At 38.9% G+C, this 23,952-nt stretch overlaps 3 protein-coding genes across 10 annotated transcripts; 1 reads left to right on the top strand and 2 right to left on the bottom strand.

Moving 5' to 3' along the window:
- The first annotated feature begins 3,780 nt into the window (after positions 1-3,780).
- LOC130944005 (receptor-like protein kinase HSL1) lies at positions 3,781-7,269 on the top strand. Its single transcript, XM_057872119.1, has 2 exons — positions 3,781-6,567; positions 6,734-7,269. Exons 1-2 carry the CDS (start codon positions 3,894-3,896, stop codon positions 7,177-7,179), a joined length of 3,120 nt encoding a protein of 1,039 aa, XP_057728102.1. The 5' UTR covers positions 3,781-3,893; the 3' UTR covers positions 7,180-7,269.
- LOC130944006 (nuclear poly(A) polymerase 4-like) lies at positions 7,212-13,607 on the bottom strand. 8 transcript variants are annotated; one of them, XR_009071945.1, is made up of 14 exons: positions 13,154-13,607; positions 12,945-13,022; positions 12,623-12,730; positions 11,716-11,778; positions 11,464-11,625; positions 11,028-11,141; positions 10,864-10,926; positions 10,439-10,768; positions 10,195-10,359; positions 9,179-9,856; positions 8,887-9,087; positions 8,690-8,784; positions 8,084-8,320; positions 7,212-7,974 (listed from the first exon to the last, which is right to left on the bottom strand). XR_009071945.1 is itself a non-coding variant. In XM_057872123.1 (13 exons), the coding sequence occupies exons 1-12, from the start codon at positions 13,298-13,300 to the stop codon at positions 8,101-8,103; spliced, it is 2,139 nt and encodes a 712-aa protein (XP_057728106.1). In that variant the 5' UTR covers positions 13,301-13,607; the 3' UTR covers positions 7,212-7,974; positions 8,055-8,100. The 8 variants fall into 8 exon arrangements, 3 of the variants coding, with proteins under 3 accessions (XP_057728106.1, XP_057728105.1, XP_057728103.1); XR_009071946.1 differs by having other exon boundaries at positions 8,055-8,130; XR_009071947.1 differs by having other exon boundaries at positions 8,084-8,130.
- Positions 13,608-18,675: 5,068 nt separating this feature from the next.
- Positions 18,676-19,257, bottom strand: LOC130945532 (uncharacterized). Its single transcript, XM_057874239.1, has one exon. The coding sequence runs from the start codon at positions 19,255-19,257 to the stop codon at positions 18,676-18,678; it is 582 nt and encodes a 193-aa protein (XP_057730222.1).
- Positions 19,258-23,952: the final 4,695 nt, after the last annotated feature.

Raw genomic sequence — 23,952 nt, 5'->3', positions numbered from 1 at the left:
TATCCAAAAAAAGGTATTTATCTTGTTAAGTTAAAACCCTTATTAAAAAAGGGTACTTATAAAATATTTTGTTTACGGCCTTAAAAGGCCAAAAGAAATTGTTCAACCAACCAACAAGAAATAAAAGAGTTTAAAAAGGGGGGGACTCACAGGCCGAACCCCCATATAGCCATAAAAAAGTTATTTTTTCAGAGGAGTAGACAGATCACCACCACCAGAGTCAGGAAGAGCGCCATCAGGACCAGGAAGAGAAGCACCCACAGGAGAGGAAGAGAAAGTCGGAGGAATAACTGAAGAACTCGGAGCGTCCTTAGAACGAGGAGGGGACTCAATGATCCTCTGCCCCCGAGTCTTCAATTCTGACTCGGAAACAATCACGGGGACAGGAGGATCCACGATAGCACCATCAATGACAACTTTATCAGGATGTAAAGGAGAAAGATCCAAGTCGGGAGCGATAACTCTGACTTGCTCCAGGAAAATCCTCCAAGACTCCTCGGCACCATCAATGATAGAGTCCTCCAACTCGGCGTACGCATTCCGAGAATTCAGCAAATCCTTCTTCACAGACACAAGATCTTGAAATAAACTCTGATAACTTTCCTGTGCTGTCTTCCTCAAGTTCGCCTCCATGTTGCATTGGGCCCGCAGCTTGCTCTCCTTCTCCCGAAGGCTATCTCTCTCCGCCCTCAGTTTAGCTACCTCCTCCTTCAACTCCCTCTCGTGGTCCTGGTAAGAAAGAAGCCTCCCCTCCAACTCTTCAACCTTCGAGGTTACCCCCAAAGAGCTGAGAGGAGTCTTCTCAAAAATGTCCAAAAGCTTCCCACAAACACCCGCCGCCCTAAAACTCTCCTCAGCCAGAGCGGTGAGGTGGTTTCGAACAGAAACATCATCCATACTTATATGAGGATAGATGTTCTTTCGGACGAATGCGAGAACATCCGCCTTAACCCCACCATCAAAAGAAGAGCCAGACTCCAAAGTCTTGCGCTTCTCCTTCTCCGGCTCAGGAAGAAGTCGGGCGGAAGGGAGTGGCCGAGACAAAGTTGAAGAAATCACAATAGGCTGAGAGGGAGTCCCCACGTTTTGGGGAGGAGGAGGAGGAGGAGGAGGAGGAGAGATGATCGCCCTGGCACCACCTGTCCTGGCCCGGGACTTTGCCTTAGCCTCCTGAACTCTCTGGTAAGATTCCTGAGCATTCTTCCTTGCCATGTCTGCAAAAGAAACAAATAGCAAAGATTACAAGTCGGCAAACCGAAAGTCGGCAGATACAAGTCGGAAATAAGGAATACATATACTACCTAGTTGCGACTGAACAAAGGTCGGCGATCCCTGGAGGAATTTCCTAGTGTCCAAGTATGGGGCCCTCCCCCACACTTCTCGGAAAAACCCCACAATGGCCGCCTCCACCTCATCCAGGTCGTCTAGGCTGTACTTCTCACAAGGAGAAGCCTCCAGCCAGTATAAAGGAAAGCGAGGAGAGGAGTTGTCGTCCAGAAAAAAGGGGTGGTGACCCTCTACAGCTTGCACTTTGAAAAAGTAATTTTTAAAGTCATGGAAGGACTCGTCAAAAAGGGTAAAAATTCTCCGACCTTGTATGGCTCGGAAGGAAACCCATTGTTGTTTATTATTTAGCCCACTAAAGGGCTTAGTCATGTGAAAAAGAAAGAAGAAAATCCTCAAAGAGGTCGGAAAGTCCAAAGCATGGCTAATAAACTGATAAATTTTCAAGAAACCCCAAGAGTTGGGGGTGAAGTTGGGTAGGGGCAACTCGACAGTGGTGTAAAACAGATATTTCAAAATCTGAAAAAGGAAGAAAAACACCCAAACGGGTGATCATACATTCATACATAAAGAAAAAATGAGGGGCCGCCTCATTGGCCCTCCCAAAACAAACCCGGTCTTCCGGACCCGGGATTACCAACTCATATTTTGGCTCGTCCTCCTCCGAAGTACAAACCCTGTGGTGAGTACGAAGATGAGTAATAAACTCAGCATCGACCAAGGGTTCCTCCCCCAGGACCATAACATCAACCCACTGAGAAAGAACATCTACGGAAGCCATTTTCTTTTTTCTTATAAAAGGTGACAGAAACCTACAAAAAAAGAAAAGAAAAATCAAAAAACACGGTCTCTAAAGGGAGGAGACACGAAGCCAAAATCTACAAACCAACCTATCTACCCGCAAAATAAAAGCATGCAAACACAAGGCGTATCATAAAAGAAGAAAAGCTAACCTTTATCTAAAAAGGTGGAGGTTGAAAGAAGCAGAAGACTTCAAACACAAGAATGCAGCACGAACGAAGAGAAAAGAAATTTGAAAGATTGCAGAAACGGAAAAATGAAAGAAAGGGAAAGTATTTATAAAACATGCTAAGGGGCATAATGGTAAAAACGGAGCAGTCATTAATGAGAGTGCACCGTTACCAAAGCCATCAATCCCTAAGTGCATCCCTAACGGACACGACGCTTGAATAGACGTAACTGTCAGAAACAAAAGGTCGCGAAAATCACGTCGGTTTAAAAACCCATGTTTCCTCCGAGAAAGTCGGCTACGAACCCGAGTTAAATACTTGAACCCAAACCCTAAAGGAATCTTGGACTCAAGTAGGGGCACTATTCATACCATGGCCCAATAATAAGGGCCCAGGTCCAAATAAAAGGCCTAATCCGAAAAATTAAGCCTAGCTAAGCACCGACCTTCATATAAGAAGTCGGTATTGACCACGACCTACTCAAAGAAGTCGGGCACGAGATTAGTTGGCAGATAAACACTCATTCAAATGTGTAACCGCCCCTAAAATCTCTCTAACCGCTTCATAAAGCCATATCTTAACCTCCCTAAGATAATGGGACGGTTAACACCCTAAAGATATGGCACTACTCCAACGGTGGTTATTGGCTCACCACTATAAATACACTGACACCCCTCAGGTATCTCTAAGCCCAATACTCTCTAGACCTGTTCACACCCTTGCTAACTTAGGCATCAGAGTGTCTTTGCAGGTACCACCCCCCATTCATCTACGAGCACAAGTCGGAAGGAGGCTCCAACGTGCAAGCTAGCTCGGAAGCCACCATCCGCGGACGACTGGGCCATTCGATTTCACCCAATCCATCAATCTCCGGTTACCCACCAAAACAGAACTTAATAATGAAATTTAAAAATAAACCATGACTTTCCAATATGATTTAGTTAGAAGACAAACATGTGTTCATGATTTCATGCAACTAAATATTGTATCAAAAGAAAGCATAAACTGAGGAAGCAGCTTCTTTGACCATAGCTCCTGTTTTTTCACACTGGTATATAGGAAACCGCATGCTTCTACACTTCCCCATAACTTAACTAGGTTATTTTATTTCTAATGTAAAACAAAACAGTCTACTTAGGTTGACTTCACTTGCTAGTTTGTTTCACCTTTTTCGCCTCTTCAGTCTTCAGAAGCAAATAATATTAGTGCATATAGGAGTGCATACAATAGATAATCTAGAACATAATAAAATACACAATAAAGTAGAAAGGAAATTAGAGAAATAAATACTGATTGTAATTTTAACTAACTAAAGTCTAGTGAGAAATTTCAACGATGGCCTATGAGCTATGAGACATCACATTATTATTTTTATCCTCGTGCCACTTTTCAACCACTCGTGTTTGAATGAAACTCTTTATATTAACCAAAGTTATTTGTAGTCTTCCCTTCAATCATTTTCCTCAAATAGTTCCCATCAACAGGTCTTTTTGTTTAAGAATATATAATGATTATAATCTTGTAATTATATACACAAATTCTCAAAACATTTTCTTCAGAGCGTATAAAGAGAGAGACAGAGAGAAAGATGTTAAAATTTTGACCAAATATTCCCTCGTTGACTTCCCGGCAAAAAATATGAACGCCACACAGAAAATGTCCAAAATACCCCTCCGCATTCGCAAGTTCTCTCTACATCTCTTCTTCCTGCTTACCCTCACACTGTCCTCCGATGTCATTTCACAAACCACCGAACAAACCACCCTTCTCACCTTCAAACACCAACTAGGCGATCCGCCGTCACTACAATCATGGCAACCGTCGCCGTCGTCTTCTCCGTGCGGGTGGCAGGAAGTCCGGTGCACCGGTGGCGCAGTTACGGAGCTTCTCCTCGCCAATAAGGATATCACCGTGAAGAACCTCCCGGCGCCGACGATCTGCGACGGCCTCAGGAACCTCACGAAGCTCGACCTCTCCAACAACTCTATCTCCGGTGAGTTTCCGACCTCACTCTACAATTGCTCCAATCTCAACTACCTCGACCTCTCACAGAACTACCTGGCCGGAAAAATTCCCGACGACGTCGACCGCCTCAGAACCCTAACGTACCTCAACCTTGGCGGCAACAGCTTCATCGGCGACGTTCCTCCGGCCATCGGAAACCTGCCGGAACTCAGAACCCTCCACCTCTTCCAGAACAACTTCAACGGAACGTTAGCAAAAGAAATCGGAAACCTCTCCAATCTGGAAATCCTTGGTCTTGCCTTTAATTACCGTCTTGCCCCTGCGCCGATCCCGGTCGACTTTGGGAACCTGACGAACCTGAAGTTCTTGTGGCTGTCTCGGTGCAACTTGACTGGAGAGATTCCCCAGAGTTTCGCGAAACTGGAGAATCTTGAAAAGTTGGATTTGTCAATGAACAACTTAACAGGGAGAATTCCTACTAGCTTGTTTTCTTTAAGAAATTTGACGTTTTTGTATCTGTACCACAATAAGTTGTTTGGTGAGATACCAAATTCGGTGCAAGCTTTGAACCTGGCTGGGGTTGATTTGAGCATGAACAATTTGACAGGTTCTATACCAAAAGATTTTGGGAAGTTGAACAACTTGACGGCTTTGCTGCTCTATTATAACCAGTTGAGTGGTGAGATTCCAAATGGTTTAGGATTATTACCAAAGCTTAGTAATTTTAGTGTTTTTGGGAACAAACTGAATGGAACTCTGCCTCCGGAATTTGGCAGGCATTCGAGGCTGGTGGGGTTTGAGGTTGACAGCAATCAGTTGAGTGGAGGGCTGCCGGAGCATTTGTGTGACGGCGGTGCTCTGAGGGGTGTGGTGGCTTTCTCCAATGATCTGAGTGGTGACTTGCCTCAATGGCTTGGGAATTGTAGTTCTCTTGTCACAGTTCAGCTTCACAATAACAGGTTTTCAGGGGAGGTTCCTTTGAGTTTGTGGACTTCCAGGAGCCTTGAGAGCTTGATGCTGAGCAACAACTCGTTTTCCGGTCAGATTCCAAGAGAATTGTCCCGGAGTATGACAAGGTTGGAGATCAGAGACAACAAGTTTTCTGGTCCAATATTGCTTGGTGTTTCTTCTGTTGTGAATCTTGTGGTTTTCAAGGCAGGAAACAACATGCTTTCCGGTGAGATTCCAAGAGAATTGACCGGTATTTCTCAGATGACAACTCTCATGCTTGATGGGAATCAACTTTCCGGTACGCTTCCATCCGACATAATTTCATGGAAGTCGTTGAACACTTTAACCCTATCAAGAAACAACCTTTCAGGTCAAATCCCACTAGCTATGAGTACTCTTCCTAGTCTGGTTTACTTGGATTTGTCTGAAAATGAGTTGTCTGGTGAAATACCAACTCAGTTAGGCGACTTGAGGTTTGTTTTTCTCAACTTGTCCTATAATAAGCTTTCTGGGAACATACCAGATGAGCTTAACAACCTCGCCTATGAAAGTAGTTTCTTGAACAATCCCAATCTGTGTGCTTATGATCCAAAAGTCAATCTATCTAATTGCTTAACTAAAACCTCATCCCACTCCAGCAATTCATCTAAAAAATTCTTTGCCTTGATTCTTGGGGTCATCATCATTGTATTGTTAGCCGCTGCCCTCTTGGCATTGTGCAAGCTGACAAAGCAACGGGGTAAAAAGCTGCGTTGTGGCCGTAAGCTTTCAACATGGAGGCTCACTTCATTCCAGAGGCATGACCTCACAGAAATTAATCTCTTCTCAAGCTTGACAGACAGCAACCTTATTGGAAGTGGAGGCTTTGGAAAAGTTTACCGGATCGCTTCAAATCGCCCAGGTGAGTATGTTGCTGTGAAGCAGATTTGGAGTGACAAGGATGTGGATCACAAGCGGGAGAAAGAGTTTATGGCTGAGGTTGAAATCTTGGGCAACATTAGGCATTCTAATGTAGTGAAACTCTTGTGTTGCTACTCAAGTGAGAACTCAAAGCTTCTTGTATACGAGTACATGGAAAATCATAGCCTTGACAAATGGCTTCATGGAAAGAATAAAAAGTCACCAATTGGTTTGAGTACACCCAACAGGACTCATGCGGTGTTGAGTTGGCCAACGAGGTTGAAGATTGCCATTGGAGCTGCACAAGGCCTATGTTACATGCACCATGAGTGCTCACCATCAATCATCCATCGCGATGTTAAGTCTAGCAATATATTATTAAACTCCGAATTCAAGGCTAGTATAGCAGATTTTGGACTCGCCACGATGCTGTTAAAGCCAGGGGAGCTGCACACCATGTCTGCTTTAGCAGGGTCTTTTGGCTACATTCCACCAGGTAAACAAGAGCTGTCACAACTTGGTCATAAAATGCTTATTTCTCAAACACTGATTCTGTTGGCTAGAAATAAATGAATGAATTTATATCTTACAATGCCAATTGAAAACTTAAGTCAACTGATACTTTGGTGGAGTAATCTAACGTTGATTCAATTGCATTGCAGAATATGCTTATTGTAGCAAGATCAATGAGAAAGTCGATGTATATAGTTTTGGGGTTGTGCTCCTAGAGCTTGTGACTGGAAGAGAGCCTAAATGTGGAGAAGATGGAAGCAGCCTAGTTGACTGGGCATGGAGGCAATACAGTGAGGGGAAGTGTCTTGCTGATGTCTTAGATGAGGATATCAAAGAAACATGCCACGTGGAAGATATGACTACTGTCTACAAACTAGGGCTCATTTGCACAAGCTCATTACCCTCATCTAGGCCTTCCACAAGGGAGATTTTGCAAGTTCTTCGTCAGTGTTGTCACCCAGGTTCTTCACGTAAGAGAGTGGCAACTGACTTTGACATAACTCCCCTACTTAGTGATGCTAGGTACATAGCCAGTTACAAGGACAGTAATGTTACAAGCGAGAACGAAGAAAGCCGCTTGTATAGTAGTGTGTAACGGGGGTAATCCCCACTAAGAATAATCCCAAAGACATAAAATGTAATGTATATTATAATCGTCAAGTTTATTAATGTTTACATTCAGCTTTATTCCGTAAATACGATTGGCAAGGTTGATTTAGTGGATCTCATTCAAAATGTATCGTTTTAAGACCTATACTAGGCTTCAGAATCATCAAATGAACAATAAAGTACTCAGAAACGAAATGTTTAGAAGCACTAATGATGAGAGATACAAATTTTCACAAGCCTAGTTCACTAAATTGTAAAAACCAAAGAAACTCATCAACAGATTTATCCACCCCAATTTCTAATCTTCCGCCAAGCATTTTTCTTAGCATTTTCTCTTCTTAACCACCTACCCAAAATAAACTACTAAACTACATTTACACGATGTATCAACCACATCGCAAAGCAAAACAACATAGTTCCAACTCCTTAAAAATCAAAGTAGGTAAATATGTTAAAAAGGATTTTTGAGACATTGAGAGCTCTGAATATGAGTTTAGACCATGTTTCACAGACAACAGGATGTGACCGTTTTAGGCATCTCCATCATGCTCTTCATCTATGTACATAAACGATCAACACAGTGCCATCCCCCAAACCCCAATCTGTTTCTCCTTTCATCATTTCTTTTCAAGCTGACTCGAGGGTCCAAAACAGCGTCAGTCCCATTCAAATTATCTCAGCACAGCAACATCCCCAGCACAGTTATACAAGGTATAGCATTATGAATAATTTCAGCAATTCACCTCCCAAATGTCATGTGATTCAATTCAAACTCATCTTCCTACAAAAGAAAAAAACAGAACCAAACAGAACAGTATAAACACATTCTTATTCACATTGGAATGAGTTGAAAAAGCATGCCTTTTACTAGCTTCTGCAAAGATTCTGACCTAGCCCCTTCTTGAATTTATACAACACTTCCAAGTCTGACATCTCGCTATACACAATATAGAGAATAGAGTGCATCAATGATTAGTAATCAAATAAGGCATTAAACTTGGCTGTAAAACTATAATTTCAACAGGAAAAAAAAAAGGTAAAGTCCGGTCTCTGGGAGTCTCTATACACAAAACAACTCAGGTACTTAAGCAGTTACTGGATACATAGCACGTATAGTGGTGCAGGACCTGCGACCACATATTCACCAGTCAGAAAATTGACTAAGAAATTCAATGGCCATGGAAATCGATCGTTCAAATTATCTTGAAACAAACAGCGAAAACATACAATGTAAATGAAAAGTGGGAAATGCAAAACGGTTCATCAAAACTTGAAGAGAACAGGAACAGAACACTCTGATTGCCATAATTGTTAAGTGTTAATACTAAGTTGCCAACCCCCCCCCCCCCCCCCCAAAAAAAAAAGTTAACAATTCTTCAGAAAGGCCAGGTAAGATAAAAGTTCAATTTCCTACTATTTAAGCAAAGAATTGAGAAGTGTTCTAAATTAGATAATCTTTATTATGGAGAAAACAGAGATATCAGACAATTCAAAACCTTCAATTTGGTCATGATATTTTGAAATACTCTATTTCCATGAAAACACCCACTCCTCAGAACTGATCTGGATGTGCCACACAATCATCATCACCCTGCAAAGATTCCCGACTCTCACTATCTCCCAGACTTCCCAGTTTTTTTCACTGCCATCCACAACAGTTCTAAGCCAAAAGTCCTCAAGTGAAGAAACTCACCTCGCAATTGAGGGCCTGGGAGCTCGCAGTTGGTACATAATCTGAATATTCAGTTCTTTGGAAATTATGAGTATTGTCTAGTTGTTGATCCATATCAACAGCACTCTCTTTACAGTTTGACAAGCTTTTGGAAGATGCAGTTTCTGCACTTTCCAAGCAATCCAGATCCATTTCCCCAGCTTTGTTCCTATCAACTCCATTCTGAAATAGATTACCAACTTCTATTAAGGAACTTGCAATGAACCAAACAACATTCCCAAGACGGTTTGCTCCAGTGATTCAGCAAGCTTACCTCATTCTGAACTTCTGAACACCTTGAGTTCTGACTATCATTTTTGGGATGAACACCACCTGTTTCACTAATATGCACGTAAGCTCCTTCGGTACTTATTCCATTTTCTAGGAGTCCATTAGATGACTTAATTTCGCATTTGGTGCCAGCATTCTTGGCTAACCTAACCCCTTTGGTACCATCAATACTCATTTGAGATGAACAACTTTCTGGAGAGACGCACACTAGCCTCTGTGGGCTGATAGAGGCCCTCTTCTCTGGTTTGCCTAGCTTCTCATCCAACATTTCATGGTCATTTTTCCTCTTGACACTTCTTTCAGAAGACCCTAGGTTGGGCTTTGCGGCATCCTCACCCATTTTTTCAGCTGAATGGCTTATGTGCCTTGACATCCGATTGCGTTTGTAACCATCTGGAAATACAAATAAAGGGAGCTGCTTTCGACGTACATGGGAAACAAAAATTTCCATCCCTGGCTTCCAGTACATATACATATTTATTTCTTGCCTGAATTCATCAACCGTTCCACGTATATCAAATTGTTGTCCCTCTTGACCTTTTTCTCCCTCTTTTCTTTGCAAGCCCATGAAAAATGCAGAATGAGCACAATGTCTGGATGTGTCTGCATACTCATGTGGGTAAGGATGACACTGCAACATCCCATTTGTATCCCGCTCTATCTGCTTAGAAATAGACAGCATGCATTAATGTATAACCAATAAAATTAAAAGAATTTGTCATAATATCCCTAGATAAGATATTCCCCTTTCCCCTTTTGGTAGGTATGTAAAATTCAAAAAGAGATATGGACTAAGAGACTGAACCTTGGCACAAAAAAAAAGGCTATTATTGCCTTTGGTCACATTTAAAATCCTAAATACATCTACCCTCCACAAGCTACAACAGGTGGAAGCATACATTTTTTTTTCTTTTCTTTTTCATTTTTCTTTGGTTGGGAAAAGAGAGGGGGACTAAACCCACCCGATGAAATTTGTATAAGATAATAACAGTGGTGTACCTTCAGGGTGAGCTGCCTCAATCGAGATTCTACCCAACCTTTCCATGCTAACAAGTCATCAGTGTCTGCTGCAAGGATGTCCACTTGTAAATAGTTTTTGTAGGCTTCGAAAAAGAAATATGGCTGAAAAAGTGCACTCCATTGGGCTTTACTGAGCTCAATTTCCTACAATTAAAGCCATTTATTTAAAAAAGTCACAATTCTTTTAATAAAAAAGAAAACTAAATGGGATAACACCTCTTACATCACAAATCTTGTTGCCATAGCGAAACTGTTCCTTCATAACACGAAGAGTGCTTGCGGAGACATTGTAGCTGGAATTCATGCAAGGGTATGCAGGAGTAATAATTGGCATAATGTGATATCTGTCCCGCGGGTTTCTACGAGGATCCCAAACTGGGAAACCCAGTTCATTTTCCTCTATTGTGCACAGCATGACAGGGTTTGGCCACCTCCACTGTGTATATACCCTAAAGAATCGAGAAACCAGCATACTAGGGATTGCATTAGGGTAAAGCTGGCAAATTCGAGCAACTAATAGAGCCCAATTCACGCCTCCAAGGAATCCCGTAACCTGAATAGAGCATACAATAAAGAAAAACATGGATTCTATTGCCATTAATGATAGTAAATAGCAAACTACAAAGGTTTTCAGTTTAGCTCTCTTACATTTGAATAAACACCACGCCTTTTAGCCCAAAACTTTAAACATCTCAGTGTGGTTCGGAAGTGCTATCATTGTCAAGGGTTAACAGATTATCAAGTTAATAAGATGAAAGAGAATTAAATCTACTAAAATATCAATTAACAAACCAAAAAACATGTATATTAACCTCAACATTTGGAACAAGTTTAAGAATTTGATCTGCCACCCGGCAGCCATTAAGACTTCGAACAGTAGGTTCATCAACATCATACAGCACTGAGCCATGTGAGATGTCCAGGTCCTGTACATAAATGAGTTTGAAAACGATATCAAATGTGAGCCAGCTTGAAAGGAAAAATAGATTCTAACAGAGGAGATGAAAAACTCTGAAGGGGAAGAATAACCAAAGGATCATGTTTCTCTTAGAAACACACAAGAACACGAGAAGAATCATTGCATCAATTTTCCAAAGTATCACTGAGCTCGACTTTATAAATGATGCTGATACTTATCTTAGGGAAGCCCTCAGATTCTTAACAATAAGACAAGTGGTTTTAATAAAATTGTTGCCCACAAAAAAGCAGTCAATATAAAGCCCTGTTAAATAAGGTTACCAAACTTACTTCAGGCACAACCAAAAGAGATATACTTGCATAAAGCAAATCTATAGATATTCCCTGGAACTTGAATTTCATTACGGGGACATGAGCATCTGGAACTGGTTGAAGTTCAGTAACTTCTTCCATTTCAGCCAAGATATTATGCAGAATGATAAAGAAGTCTTCCTGCAAACAAGTGAAATATTGGCTAAGATATCCAATAATTCCATGGATTTCAGTAAATTAAGAAAAACACAACCAACTTCAGGTCATCACCTCCCGATTCACATAAGAAGGGCCAACACACAAAGTGTCTATGTCAGCTCCTGGTCCATGTACCTGCAAACAATTCAATTTTTGCTATATATCCAATTTTACATGGAACAGTGACTTGAAGACGACAACGATGTACTATCCAACAATATTTTGACTACTTTGCTAGCTGTACTACTTAATTTGGGGAAAAAGAGAAGTAGTTTTTTGCTACGAGAACAAATTAACCAAAATAACTGGGAAAGTGTGGAGAAGAAACTGTTAACATTCATGCACAATGATTAAGACATTCCACCATAACATTAAAAATGAAATTCAATTGAGGTCATCATCCATCAGTCATTTTCCTGACAACGAGTGAAGCATGACTATTGGTACAAACAAACCAACAATATTAGGACTCCAGCACTACCTGAGCCTGGGAACTCAACAATTTTTAGACATCGGCATAAACCATAAAACATGACATGTCTATTTCTGGAGAGGTGGCTATAAATATATTTATAAAAGTAGTTAAGTGATAAGCTCAAGAAGAAAGAGAGCCCAGGATGAATTATACTCAGACTCTTAGTATCCCCAACAACATTAATACCCTTCTGTACTATGATTAACAAGCCTTATATTGGTATATACAACCTTTCTCATAAAGTCATCATCCAATATACTGATCTAAACTTCTTCAATTCTTCTCAAATCATGTTATTGTCAATTCATATGATGTATCAAATAAAGGCAAACATGCACACCTTGAATTAAAGCACATCATACACCAAAAATCCTTTTTAGATAAACTACATTATACACTAATAGAATAATAGTTAAAAAATTGTCCCTTCGATTCAATTCTTTGCCAAAAGCAAGCACTACACTACTTAGAATCAATCAGGAGAAAGTTACACCTCATACTCACCCCTAGTCGATAAGAACCGAAAGTGAAAATAACGGCATTGGCATCCTCAACCATCTGATCCGTATAGCCTCGTTGACGCGTCAACTGCTTCACCCAACTTTTAACAGTCTACATCACAGGTCAACTTTGTCACACAACAAAAATAAAAAACTTTGAACTTTACAAAGTTGAAACAGTACCCCAAAAAACAATCTATCAGGGTTCAAAAACATGTTCAACATTCATCGACATGCAACAACACAAAACACAAATTCCACAACCCCTCATTCAAAGAAACACCTCAATAAACAGCAATCTCAATTAGATCGAAGGAGTTGATAACCTGATCAAGGCGCTGAAGAACCTCTCTCCTGGTGGCAGCTTCTTCATTGCTCTCGTAGAGTCCCGAATCAAGCAGAAACTAGGAAAAACCAAACAAAACAGACCCCCCCAAAAACAAAAAAGGATTTTTCCCCCACCAAATCAAAAGCATGAACGTGAAGTCAATAAGCAATTCAATTAAAATAAAATTGTTTAAAAAAAAAAACCTACCTTCTCCAATTCGGCGTTCCGATGTAAATCGGCGTCGGTGGGACCGGCGAGAGAGATAGGCTTCGTGATCCCAAGCGTGTTGGTTTGCTCCACCACCAGTGGCGGAGACGAAGAGCCACCGCCGTTGGGAGCATCGGAAACCACCATTTTTTCTCGACCTAGATATTTTTCTCCTTTTGTTTTTGTTGAGAAAGCAGAGTTTACCCTTCACCCTTACCCTTACCCCTATAACCCACCCTTTACTTCGCAAATCGCAATCTTTTCGAATCAAATCGCAAGGGATTTTAGGGCTCTCCAAATTAAAACAAGAAGAAGCACATGAATCAAAGGAAAAATATCTTCGGAATAACAACGATTGGGGGATTTGGATTTCCGGCGGGGTTTGGGTGGGTTAAGGGAGCGTTTGGGGAATAATGATCATTCATATCATCCTTATTCTTTTATTCATATAACAACTCTTAAAACTCATTTATTATTTATTATTTATACTAATTCATTGTTTATTTACCTTATTTATTTATTTATTGCGCATGCAGTGGACTACATGTTAACGTTGTATCCACTCCAACCATCCCACATGTCCTTCTTTTTTTCGACTTGTGTTTTTCAATTATTTTGCAACTTTTATTTCTTGTCACTTTACATATATATTTTTTGGAGTTAAAAGAAAAGAGAAAACAATAATATTTTTGTCTTCGTTTGATCTAGAAATTTCGGATCTCTTATCCATTGTGTTTCTTTGTCTAGCGTGTACGCCGGTTCAGTTTCGGTTTAATTTCATTATATTTAAATTTTTAAATAATTAAACTATAATCAAATCAATTTAAATTCAATTTTGAATCAGTTTTAAATTTCAGCGTTTTTAATTAAAGTTTAATGAAAGATTAAGGACAAATTATAATGCTTTAGGGTGGGTTTTTTTTATTGATAATGGGACTAACGCTTAAGAAAAGAGTTGCAACCAGATAAAAGATTATTAAGTAATAAATATAAAAATTAAATTCTTAGTTTTAGTGAATAGAGCAAGAGTTTAATTTTCATGTTTTAGCAACAATAAAACAAATTTACATTTTGTTTCTTAATGAAACAATTTTACATATACACCTAATAATGTATCATTGTGTGTCAATAGTCATCTATAAAAATATATATAACTAAATGAAGAATTTAATTTCTATGTATTATATAAAATAATTTTATATATACATTGAATCATAAAATTTATTACTTAAAAAATTATATAAATTTAATTAGATAATTATGTAAAAAATTTTATACTATTAATATATTAAAATTAAATTTTTAAATAAATATATAAAATAATTTATATTATTAATACACTAAAATTAAATTTATAAATTAATTATTAGCAATTAAACAAAAAGATTACTTATTAGGATTTTTAAATATCTTGTACATATAAAAAAAATCTAAATAAGCTATGCTAATGTTTGACATTCCTTTCGTTATATATTAATTATTAAGTATCCTCCTTCATTTTCTAATATATATAATTTAGAGTATTTATTTAAAATGATCTCCAAAAAATTTCGAAGTTAATATTTTAGTTTTTAATTAAAATTAATTATCAACATTGTCTTCAATCTTTAAAGACGTCTGTCAACTTGGTCTTCCACATCTCTATATGGAGAAGTGCTAATGAATCTATCGGATGTGTGTCAGTTAACTTGTTAAGTGTGTTTTTTGATTGTGATTTGTTAAATTGGAGTTTGAATAAAAGGGATTTTATAAAATTGATTTTGAGTAGAAATAAGTTTGTATCAATATCATTTATATTTGGTAACTTTATACTAAAATTGATTTTGATAAAATAAATATTGTTTGAATAATATTAGTGAAAATCACTTTTAGATAGATAATCATTAAAAAATATATGACATTAAATTAATAAATTATAATGTTATTTTTTAATATATGTTTAATTTTTTTATATTTTTTCTTACATATTTTTATATAGTATATTTTTAGTACTTTTAGTATTCTTTTTTAGTATACTATAATTTTTTACTATTATTATTATTTATGATTAGTTTTTTTGTTTAATTTATTTTACCTAATGGATCAATAAATTATATTATAAAAAGATAATAATAAATATAATGTACAAAAATTACTATTATAAAAATATATATAATGTCAAATAAAAATTAATAAAAAAATATAAATAATAAATAATAGAAAAAAAGAGCTCATATAAAAAGAAATAATAAGAATTCTATAAATAATACAATAATATATATAAAGGATAAAGTTGGTAAAAGAAAAATAAATGTTAAATGTCAATGGTTTGTAAACGTATTTTGTGACTAAAATCACTTTTGCGTTTATAGAAAGGAAAATTAGCCAAACCAAATATTGAAGCTTTCAAAAAGTTGTAATGTACTTTTTTTTCAATGTGATTGCCAAACACACCTTTACACGTATGTTGTGTCCTAATTTCTCATTTTACAGATCTAGAGGTAAGCTGAACTTCTTCTGTATCCCTTTATAGGTTTTCTGTTTCATCTGTATACAAACATTTTATAAGAAGCAATGTTTAATTTAACACACCTTGCAACTTTGAAAAATCTTGCAGAAACTATTTATTAATGCAAATTGCTTATCGGATGAATTGATTAGTTGGGAAGGACTAACACCTCTGAAATACTTAACAGTATTATCATTAAACTAGAACAAGTGGATAAATCATCACTGAAGTCCTGGCAACTATTCCTTTTTTGTGGTAATAGGGGGATCACAGATCCCAACAAAAGAGAAAAGAAAAATAAAAGAAAACCAAAGATAAGCTTAGCAGCCCCTTAATCTGAGGGTGCCTATGCTGTCAACATATAAACTGTGAACAATCTCAGGGGGAGGGGGAATAAAAAATCTGGTGTCCGATAGGAAGGTTTTGTCTTATCCTTGCAAGGATGTCCACAACACCATTAGCCTCACGCAGAATATGCTTCCACGATACTTGAGTCAAGCGCCTTCTCAGCACCTTAATATCATCTAACAGAGGAGAGTAAGGGTGATGTCTCGGACGATCTGCCTTGATGAAACCGATGGCCATCATAGAGTCGGATTCTATAACAATACGATTATAATCGTTGTCGATAGTGATTTGCAAGCCTTTGATAATACCCCACAATTCCCATGCATAATAGAGCAACTCCCTAGGTTGCAAGAAAACCCTTTCACAAACCTTCCAAGATTGTCACGAACAATTCCATCACAAGCAGCGTTACCATTATGAGCGTAGAAGGACCCGCCCACATTAATTTTAAGGTAGTCAGCATCAGGTGGGTACCATCGGATTAAGCTGTCCGGTTCCTTGGTCATCTTGCGAGCCAAGCCTTGCTTCTTCATCACCTTGGTATATTCTCTACACCCAATGATGATTCCAAAAGTTGATGTGGGGTCTGTCTCCTATCCTTCAGATGGAATTACTTTCAATTGCTTCCCAGGAAGAACATATGCCTTTCCAAAGGTTCGAGTCATTTGGTCTCCTAGTCACATTTGGAACAATGTCATTTCCGCACCGATACTTGGCTCTAAGTACCCAAGCCCATAGTGAGTCCTTCTTTTCGATAAGACCCCATCCTGCTTTCATAATATACGCACGATTAAGATCTTTAGCGTGCCGCACTCTTAGTCCTCCAGCTCTCTTAGGTTCACCCATTATTTTCCAGTTCAAGAGGTGAACCTTTTTTGAGTTTTCAATTTCTCCCCAAATAAAATTCCTGCATTTACGGTCAATAACATCACAAGTAGATATAGGAATAAAGGTAGTTTGCATAGTATAACTCGGAATAGTAGAAAGGACAGATCTCACTAGGGTGGTTCTCCCAGCTAGGGAAAGGGATGAGGCTTTCCAGTTGTTTAGTCTTGCATTAATCTTTACTTCCACCTCTTTATATGTATTTCTTGTAACTCTGGAATGGATGAGAGGGACGCCCAAATATTTAACAAGGTCTTCCATTCTCCTGAAGCTTAAGAATCCACTTATTTCTTCTCGAATACTATGCCCCCACATTCTTGGAGAAAAATATTCTGGTTTTGTCGTTGATGATCTTCTAACCTGAGCTCAAGCAAAACGCATCCAAAACCTTCATAATGACTTTGGCTTGTCTCATTTTAGCTTCCGCAAAGAGGACAAGATCATCCGCAAAGCAGATGTGCGAAAGTTTCGGACTGTTTCTATTTAATTGAATAGGTTTCCAAAAATCATGCTCTACTTCTGCATTTATCAATTGGGATAGTCTTTCCATGCAAAGGACAAAGATATAGGAAGAGATGGGGTCGCCTTAACGGATGCCCCGAGAGGGATTGAATTCGTCTAGAGCTTCTCCATTCCAAAGGACTTTCATTTTCACAGTTGAAATGCAACAATAAATTAAATTGATAATACACTCCGGAATACCTATATCAATTAGTGTGTCTCTGACAAAGGACCACTTCAATCTATCATAGGCCTTTTCCAAATCAATCTTAATAGTCATCCACCCTTTTCTACCTTTTTTGTGCCTCATGCAGTGAATAACTTCTTGTGATATAATAATATTGTCCAAACTCTGTCTCCCTGGAACGAAGCTGCATTGATTTGGGCTGATAAGCTTTTCCATAATCTTTTTCAAGCGGTTAGCTAGAACTTTAGTAATCACTTTGTAAGAGGCATTGCACAAGCTGATTGGCCGCAATTGTTTCAGGTCCGTGACCGGTTCCACCTTTGGAATAAGGGTGATTAACGTTTCATTAACTTCTTCCACCTTGTTCGGATTTCGGAAAATACCATCAACTAGCATGCAGAGGTCCGAGCCTACCTTCTCCCAAAAATTCTGGTAGAAAATAGCTTGAATTCCATCTGTACCCGGGGATTTCAGGCTACCCATGTGAAAGATGGCATCCGTAATCTCTAGGTGGTTAAAAGACCAACCCAACATCATCAGATCATCATTGGAGAGGGGGGAAGTTGTTCAGTACATAAGGACCATCTGGGGTGTCATTAGTGAAAGGTTACTGTAGAAAGATGTTGCCATACCTTCCAGAGTTGGTTTATCAGAAATCCAGCTGCCATCTGGCCCTTGAAGGGACTCAACTTTATTTTTCCTCCTTCTTGCCATGGTACTTCCATGGAAATATTTTGTATTACGGTCACCGAACTCTAACTATTTACATCTCAACTTTTGGTACCATAAAATCTCTTCTTGCAGTAGAATGTCTTTATATTCGGCCCATAGAGACTTTTGCAGCTCTTGGAGAAAAATGTTACTTTCGAGATTTATGCAAGCTGTAATCCCTTGTAACCTCCTTATAATTCTTCTCTTTCTTTTATGGATGTTACCAAAGACTTCAGATTTCCATGACTTAAGAGACCTCTGGAACTCAGTGATACAATGGGACCAAGACTTCTGGACCTTCCAATTACCCTTTACCCATTCAGCAAAATCTGGATGCGTTAGCCAAGCTGCCAGAAATCTAAACGGTCTTTCGCCCTTGTTTATTGGAGGAGAAGGGATGAGTTAGAGACAAAGAGGCGAGTGATCCGATTTGAAACTGGGTAGTTGTTTGACCTTCGATTCAGGGAAGGTGTTATGCCATTTCAGATTACAAAGTGCTCTGTCTAACCGCTCTACTAGGTTACCTCTTTTCCAGGTAAAGGTCCAGCCACAGTAGCCTAGATCAAAAAGGGCACAATCCGAGATACATGTTTGGAATTCAGAACAGGCACCTCTGGGATTGCTTCTAGCACTACCTTTCCTTTTGAAATCATTGAGAATAGCGTCGAAGTCGCCAATGAGACACCAGGGTTGGTTAATGTTGCTGCTTAGATCGCGAATCTTATTCCAGAGAGCTCTTCGACTTGCCCTCTGTGGGCTACCATATATGACCGAGAGCAACCAGGGTGGTGACTGCCCCTGCTTCAATTCTATGTGCACCATTTGAGAGCTATGAAAAGTGATATCCACATTCCAGGTAGATTTGTCCCAAAGGCACCATATGCCACCAGAAAACCCTCTAGCATCCTCAATGTAAAAATTATCAAAACCTAATTTTTTACAAACAGTTCTACCACAATCTCCACCAATATATGTTTCTAACATATTACAAAAACTAGCATTATATTATCTTTTAATGTCTTTAATAAGTGCCGAAAAAGTTTTACCCCCTGCTCCTCTACAATTCCAAGTAATAACATTCATGATGACCTCAAAAGAAAAAAAAGAAGGGTAGAAACATACCCAAGTTTAGTTTTGGGATTTGACCCCAGCAACCATCATCGGCGAGTCTAGCATAACATCATTTCCATGTCTCGATAAGTTGCTGTCAGCGTTACTCATATACTCCAACAAGCTGTCTGGTGGTTTTTCCTTCCGCAGAGGGCCTCCTTGGTTTCTCCGCGCTCCTTCATTCATGAAGCTCTTCGGCAATTGGGAGAGGAAACCATCCCTTACCATGTGCTCCTCTAGCACATTCTTCGCAATTTTTGACACTTCGTGGGATTCATTTTGTTCTTGCTGTAGCCTCCTCATAGTATCGAGCATTTTGGCTTCCATAGCAACAATTTCACTATTCCTTGTTGTTGAACGTTGTTGTAGGGGCGCTTTGGATGAGCTTGTAGAGATTTCCCCTTTTCTTGTAGCATCTTTCACTTTGGGCTTGTGATTTTTAATGATAGCCGGTGGCCCATTAGGAACAATCTGTTTCTTTTTTTAGTTTTGTGGGTTTTTGCCCGCTCCGGGCCTTAAGACCCTTTGGGCCATCTGGGTTTTTGACCCACTCTCCTTGGGAACATTAGGAAGCCTTGGTTCATCTTGTTTGGTCTATTGCTTTTCGCTAGCATGGATAGTATTAATATTCCCTTCAATTTCTGCATCCTCATATAGGATATTGTAGCGCGATCCTATTTCATTTAAATGCCCCGTCTTGGTATCTCCTCCTTTCCTAACTGTAAAGGATTCCTTTCTGATGGCAATTGATTTCTTCCCCATAATTAACCTTTTTGGTTTCTTCCTTATTTGTCGTCTCACCATCATCCACGGTCCAAAATCTGGTGGCCTTTGATTACGCTAAGATTCATGCGCCATATTCGTACTTTCCATATTGATTTCGTCCATCAACGTTGCTGCAATTTTCTCGCCTAAGTTAACCCCTTTGTCGGAATATTCCTCCGCTCGATGATTATTGTCATCTGCAAGGTTTTCACTACATTCCTCCGATCTGTGGTCATAGAGACCACATGCGAAGCAGATAAGATGAAGGCCTTCATATTCAACATTCAACGTGCTAGCCAGCACCGAGATACGAGGAATCAATTTCTTCGTAAGATCAATTTCTACACAGATTCTCGCAAATCACCCCTGGGAATGGATGGACGTAGCTCTATCAATCTTAAGCATCGTTCCTAATGCTGGACCAACTCTCCATAGGAACCGATGGTTATAAAGTTTGATAGGTAACTTCGGAATTGGATCCATGCCGCGATCTTCTTTACTTCTCTTTCTGATTCCAAGAAGAAAGGTCTCCACCTTTGGACAATCAAGTAATGTCCAGCTATCATCCACGACCCTCCTGTGAGCGCGAAGGAGTAGTCCTCCTCATCTGAAAAATAAACCAAGAAATAGTCACAATCCATATCAATAACATTAATCTTACCTTTCTTTACCCAGTCCCTTCCGAGGCGTTGCTCCATGAAGCCGAGATTTACTCGCTTTCCCAGAATTTTGACAATGAGTGAAGCATGCCAGAGCTTGCACCAGTCATCAAATTCTTCCTTTGTCACCTTGATCTCAGGACAAGGATCAAAGGGTTTATCTTCCCTTTGCAGATTTTCCTCGCCCATATACCAGCGATCCTCCGGATTCGGCTCGCTCTCGTTTGAGTTCAAAGAGCGCGGGCTTGAATCTTCATCCATAGTGCCTGGGGTTACCAAAAGGGAGTCTCTATATGAGACTTTTGGCCTTGTCGAGTTGTTTGCATCATTCCCCTTCGTGGGATCCATACTCTCACCCGATTGATTAAGATCAGCCTCGCGAGTTTTGACCTTTTTGGCACTTCGTTGCATTAGGTCATCCTCCTCGGATGAAACCCTAGCAGAGCTCTCATGTGCCAACATCTCTTAGGTCGGAAACTATTCATTATGCACTTGTTTCTATCTTAAACTCACATATAATAACAAACAAATTTATGTCAATTCATTAAGATTGCATGTATTAGGAATTTTCATTTGCTGAGGTTGTAGCTAGTCACACTCTAAATATGAACAGGGTCAACGGTGGAGGTATATATGCTCATAAGTCTCATCATACTCTCAAGTCAACTCGTAAGCTCTTATGAGTTTTATGAGTAAACTCTGAAGTACACTTCAAGTTAGTTAGTTAGTTAGTTTGATTGTTTTTTACTTTTTTTAAAGTTTTTTTTTCTTTTTAAAGCTCCACAAGTTTAAGTGAATTTTTTAGTTTGATGACCTGTGATGTTTTTAACTCTAGAGTTCTACTTGCATTTTGTCTTAGACTACTAATACCTCTTACTCGTGTTCTGTTTAGTATTTAATTATATGTATCATGTCAAATCCTTAGCGAATTTTTTAGGATGAATCATATTCTGTCTCAACTTTGCCTTGTAGATCTTTATGTTGATTGAAATTTGATTGGTCCTTTATGTAATTTACTTATTTCACATCATTTATGTAGTTTAACTACTTTGCCATCAGCACTGGTGATGAGCGGATATTTTATACACTTTTTGGGGGTAATTTCATGTAGATTTTAGCATGTTTTAATTAGTTTTTAGTTAAATATTATTAGTTTTTAGGCAAAAATCATATTTCTGGACTTTACTATGAGTGTGTGTATTTTTCTGTGATTTCAGGTATTTTCTGGCTGAAATTGAGGGAGCTGAGCAAAAATCTGACTTAGGCTGAAAAAGGACTGCTGATGCTGTTGGATCCTGACCTCCATGCACTCGAAATGGATTTTCTGGAGCTACAGGAGTCCAATTGGCACTCTTTCAACGGCGTTGGAAAGTAGACATCCAGGGCTTTCCAGCAATATATAATAGTCCATACTTTGCATGAAGATAGATGACGTAACTTGGCGTTGAACGCCAAGTACATGCTGCTGGCTGGAGTTAAACGCCAGAAACACGTCATGATCCGGAGTTGAACGCCCAAAACACGTCATAACTTGGAGTTCAACTCCAAGAAAAGCCTCTACTCGTGGATAGCTTTAGTCTCAGCCCCAGCACACACCAAGTGGGCCCCAGAAGTGGATTTCTGCACCAATTATCTTAGTTTACTCATATTCTGTAAACCTAGGTTACTAGTTTATTATTTAAACAACTTTTAGAGAATTATTTTGTACCTCATGACATTTTCAGATCTGAATTACATACTTTTTGACGGCATGAGTCTCTAAACTCCATTGTTGGGGGTGAGGAGCTCTGCAGCGTCTCGATGAATTAATACAATTACTTTGTTTTCCATTCAAACACGCTTGTTCTTATCTAAGATGTTCATTCGCGCTTAATTATGGAGAAGGTGATGATCCGTGACACTCATCACCTTCCTCAATCCATGAACGTGTGCCTGACAACCACCTCCGTTCTACATCAGATTGAATGAGTATCTCTTAGATTCCTTAATCAGAATCTTCGTGTTATAAGCCGGATTGATGGCGGCATTCATGAGAATCCGGAAAGTCTAAACCTTGTCTGTGGTATTCCGAGTAGGATTCTGGGATTGAATGACTGTGACGAGCTTCAAACTCCTGAAGGCTGGGCGTTAGTGACAGACGCAAAAGAATCAATGGATTCTATTCCAACCTGATTGAGAACCGACAGATGATTAGCCGTGCTGTGACAGAGCATAGGAACGTTTTCACTGAGAGGATGGGAAGTAGCCATTGACAACGGTGACACCCTACATAGAGCTTGCCATGGAAGGGACCTTGCGTGTGGGAAGAGGATTTCAAGGAAAAGTAGAAATTCAAAGGACAAAGCATCTCCAAAACTCCAACATATTTCTCATTACTGCACAACAAGTAACGCTTTTATTCTCTTTTATTTTTCCAATCTAATAATTCCAACTGATAATTTTAATTAATATCCTGACTAAGAATAATAAGATAAACATAGCTTGCTTCAAACCAATAATCTCCGTGGGATCGACCCTTACTCACGTAAGGTATTACTTGGACGACCCAGTGCACTTGCTGGTTAGTTGTGCGGATCACAAATTCGTGCACCAAGTTTTTGGCGCCGTTGCCGGGGATTATTCGAGTTTGAACAATTGAAGGCTTATTTTATTTCTTAGATTAGGAATAATTTATTTTTATTGTTATAGAGTCATTAAATCTTGATAGGATAGTTTCTTTTCAAAAATTCCTTTTCAAAATTTATTATTTGTCAATTTTTCGTGAGTCTAGTGTCTTGTTCTAAGTTTGGTGTGAATTGCATGTTCTTGTTTTTCCTTGATCTTCAAGTTGTTCTTGTTTATCTTTCTTGTTGATCTTGAGTTTTTCTTGCTTTGTGTCTTTTCTTGTTTCACTTGTGTTCTTTTTAAAGCATTAATTGGAATATTCAGAACAAGTGTTACATTTACTCCCAATTGGCTAGAGTATTGGTTTATATTCTTGATAATTGGGTTTACGCTTTGGAATCTTTTTTAAAAATAATTTTTCTTTGATTGAATCTTGTGCCAAACTTTAAGTTTGGTGTTTTCTTGTTAATCTTTTTATAATTTTCGAAAATTTTATTAAAGTTTTCTAAAAATCTTAAGTTTGGTGTTCTTCCTTTTGTTC

The sequence above is a fragment of the Arachis stenosperma genome, chromosome 8, assembly GCF_014773155.1.
Source record: "Arachis stenosperma cultivar V10309 chromosome 8, arast.V10309.gnm1.PFL2, whole genome shotgun sequence".
Lineage (NCBI taxonomy): Eukaryota > Viridiplantae > Streptophyta > Magnoliopsida > Fabales > Fabaceae > Arachis > Arachis stenosperma.
Note: the sequence above shows the minus strand (reverse complement) of the source record. Positions and strands in the feature narration are given on the sequence as shown.